This window comes from Sinocyclocheilus grahami, unplaced genomic scaffold (assembly GCF_001515645.1).
Source record: "Sinocyclocheilus grahami isolate Dianchi unplaced genomic scaffold, SAMN03320097.WGS_v1.1 scaffold872.1, whole genome shotgun sequence".
Taxonomy (NCBI): Eukaryota; Metazoa; Chordata; class Actinopteri; order Cypriniformes; family Cyprinidae; genus Sinocyclocheilus; species Sinocyclocheilus grahami.
The window spans coordinates 427,635-430,658 of record NW_015506051.1 but is presented as its reverse complement, the minus strand read 5'-3'; the positions used below and the strand labels follow the sequence as shown (position 1 = coordinate 430,658).

Below are 3,024 nucleotides of genomic sequence, written 5' to 3'. Positions count from 1 at the left end.
CTCTCACACTCACACACACACACACAGACACTCACTCACACACTCACTCACTCTCACACACACACACACAGACACTCACTCACTCAGACTCACTCACACACTCACTCACTACACACGTAACACACACACACACTCTCACTCACTCACTCACCCAGGCAGGCTCGCTCGCTCAGACACACACACACACACTCACTCCCTCAGACTCACCCACACACTCACACACTCAGACACACTCACACACTCACACACACTCACACACACACACACACACACACACACAGGTCAGCAGATGTCAGCATCACACTGCACTGCAGAAGAAGGTGAAACGCTCACTATCACAAACCCTCGTCTGCACTGAAACCAGTGAACTCACAGCATGACGTCAGTGAGTCCAGAGACCCGGTCCAGAGCAGAATTCTGTAAGATTCAGATCAACACTGGCGCAATGTCTGATAGTGTCTGATGAGAGAAACGAACCTTTTCTAAACTTTGAATCAACTAAGCGTTCAAAATGTGCCGTGCTAGTGACGCCTGCGGATCAGAATGATGTAAACGCAATAAATGTACAAATACACCTTTTACAAAACAACTGCAAATCTTGTATTGAAAATATAATCTATTAAATCCAATTAACAAATCATCAAATGCCATTAAATATGAAGTGTGTTATTTTATATATTTGGGCTTGTTTTGTTTGTTTTATGAAGAGTTTGCTTAATCAGGTCAAAAAGAGACTATTAACTACTCTTTTATTATGCAAATGTATCAAATTCATAAAACTGGTCAAAGATCAGGTAAAAACCATATAGACACTGGTTCATAGGTTAATAAGGACATTGAAATTCTGACATATTAATGATGTAACGAAGCCTTGTTCACTGAAGTCACATACAGACTGAGTCTGATACAGGCTCGGATTCATAACAAATGATTCACTAAGGTTTTGAAGCTTCATGAAGCAGTGTTTTGAAAGTGCGGTTCCGGGTGGATTTGAGTTTAGTCTGCAGCGGCGTCCTCACACAGCACAATTAATGAATAAAGCAAGCAACTCTTAAACAACACAGTCTTACTGAAGCGTTTGTGAGTGAAGAAACAACACACATTTATCATCTGCCCAGGAAAAGCTGCACGGATCGATGGAAAGCTTAGCTTCCTGACACCAGCGAAACACAAACACAGGTGACTCGGCTGAACTCTGACCTGCAGTGGACGATGACGGGGCCGGCGTCTGGCGGGTTACACACTTTGACCCTGCGGAGGAAGGCCAGGAACGGAGTGGGATATTCGGGAACGCCGTGGTCGGGCCAAGCGGTGAACTGGAACTGGCGCACCTCTCTCCTCTCATTACAGCCGCTCTGACGAGGAAAAGCATCGGGATCAGAGCTGCTGATGGAGTCACACTGTGACCGCACAAAACACTGAGAAACCTTCCCTGTTACAATCCAGAGCAAACTGGGGTCTGTGAATTCATGTGGAACTAAAAATTTATTAAATTATAAAATGTAAAATTAAAATAAAACAATAAACATAAAACACTTACTAAAATAGATAAACTATTTTATTTGTTAATCTGCAGTAGAAGTGATTACACTCGCAGCAAATGAAGACGCTTCGTTTCAGTGCACTCTAGATATAACATCTCATTTTGGCTCATCACATTCATTGAAAAAGATAAAAGTTATTAATAACTTTTGGATGTGAACTGAGAGCAGTCCTTACCAGTGTTGTGGGTAACGCATTACAAGTAACGTGAGTTACGTAATCAGATTACTTTTTTTCAAGTAACTAGTAAAGTAACGCATCAATTTAAAATGTAAAAGGGTTACTTTTCAAATGAGTAACACAAGTTACTTTGTTTTCCCACTGATTCACTCATTCACAGAGAAATCAGGAGAGAGTGCAGAGACAGAGGCTCTCAAATATACAACTTTTGTTTTTTCGTTATTAAAAAACAAATAAGCAAGCCCAGCCCAGGTGACAAAAAGTAACACAAATGTAAAGTAATGCATTACTTTCCATACAAAGTAACTAACACAATTAGTTACTTTTTTATGGAGTAACGCAATATTGTAATGCATTACCTTCAAAAGTAACTTAACTTTCCTAAACACTGCTCATTACCATCTATAGAGGAATAAGAGTGATCTGTGTGTTCATTAAATGCAGGTGATGTTTTGAACTGATGGTGGCGCTAGAGGGTTTGAGATAAAGAGGCCGAATTAAAGATGACAGAAGTTTAAACTCTCAAATTTTAGACTCTTTTGCCGGATGGTTTTTCTGGATCTCTGGATGCTGATTAGAGCGAGAGCAGAAATGTAAACACGTCTCACCTTGTGCAGAGAGAAGGTTCTCACACAGAATGTGGCCAGCTCCATGGTATCCAGCAGAGCGACCTGAACCGCCCCGAACGTGTCTGTACTGCGACTGGGCCAGTACTGATCACACTTGATCTGAACAAGAGGAGCACAGGACATGGAGATCAGATCAGATGAGTGCTTCAGTGTTCTTGGGTCTGTGTGTTAGGGTCAGGCGTGTTCTGTCTGGTCAGTCTCTCACCCGTGATTTCTCCTCTAGTTTGGTCATCATGACCACTGAAGCAGCTCTCTGCTCCCACACCATCCTCCAGAAATCCCCGAAGGTCTCCGGCAGCGGCCCCTGGGTGGCGATATATGCGTTCTGCTTCCTGAAACCATCGATGTAGTTGGCATTGATGTAGTCACTACCCACAATGCCTAGCGGAGAGAAGAGGACAATGTGTAAGAATGAATGTGTATCTGCTAAGAGCTGGTGTAGTGTTTCAGACAGAGACTCCAGATCACAGCAGCTTCAGCGGTCGTACCGTCTGTCGGAGCGAGGATCACACGCGTGTGGTCATACGCGATCACATTAGCGTAGCGGTTCTTCGGCTTGTTGACCTCCAGGTTTGAGTGTTCCCATGTGAACTGCTGCCCGGGATCGATCGACTGAGAGAGAGGGAGAGAGCGCCGTCACTGAGAGAGCACACGTTCTATCTGTGTTAGTGTT

The 3,024-nt window shown here is 43.4% G+C and overlaps 1 protein-coding gene across 1 annotated transcript in view; it reads right to left on the bottom strand.

The window, feature by feature from the left end:
• Positions 1-3,024, bottom strand: part of LOC107563401 (receptor-type tyrosine-protein phosphatase S-like) — a 77,146-nt gene that overhangs the window by 8,151 nt on the left and 65,971 nt on the right. The window contains exons 26-29 of the mRNA XM_016248269.1: positions 2,840-2,963; positions 2,557-2,732; positions 2,331-2,450; positions 1,201-1,355 (exon numbers count right to left, since the gene is read on the bottom strand). Coding sequence (XP_016103755.1) covers positions 1,201-1,355; positions 2,331-2,450; positions 2,557-2,732; positions 2,840-2,963 — 575 coding nt within the window. The remainder of the gene's footprint in view (positions 1-1,200; positions 1,356-2,330; positions 2,451-2,556; positions 2,733-2,839; positions 2,964-3,024) is intronic.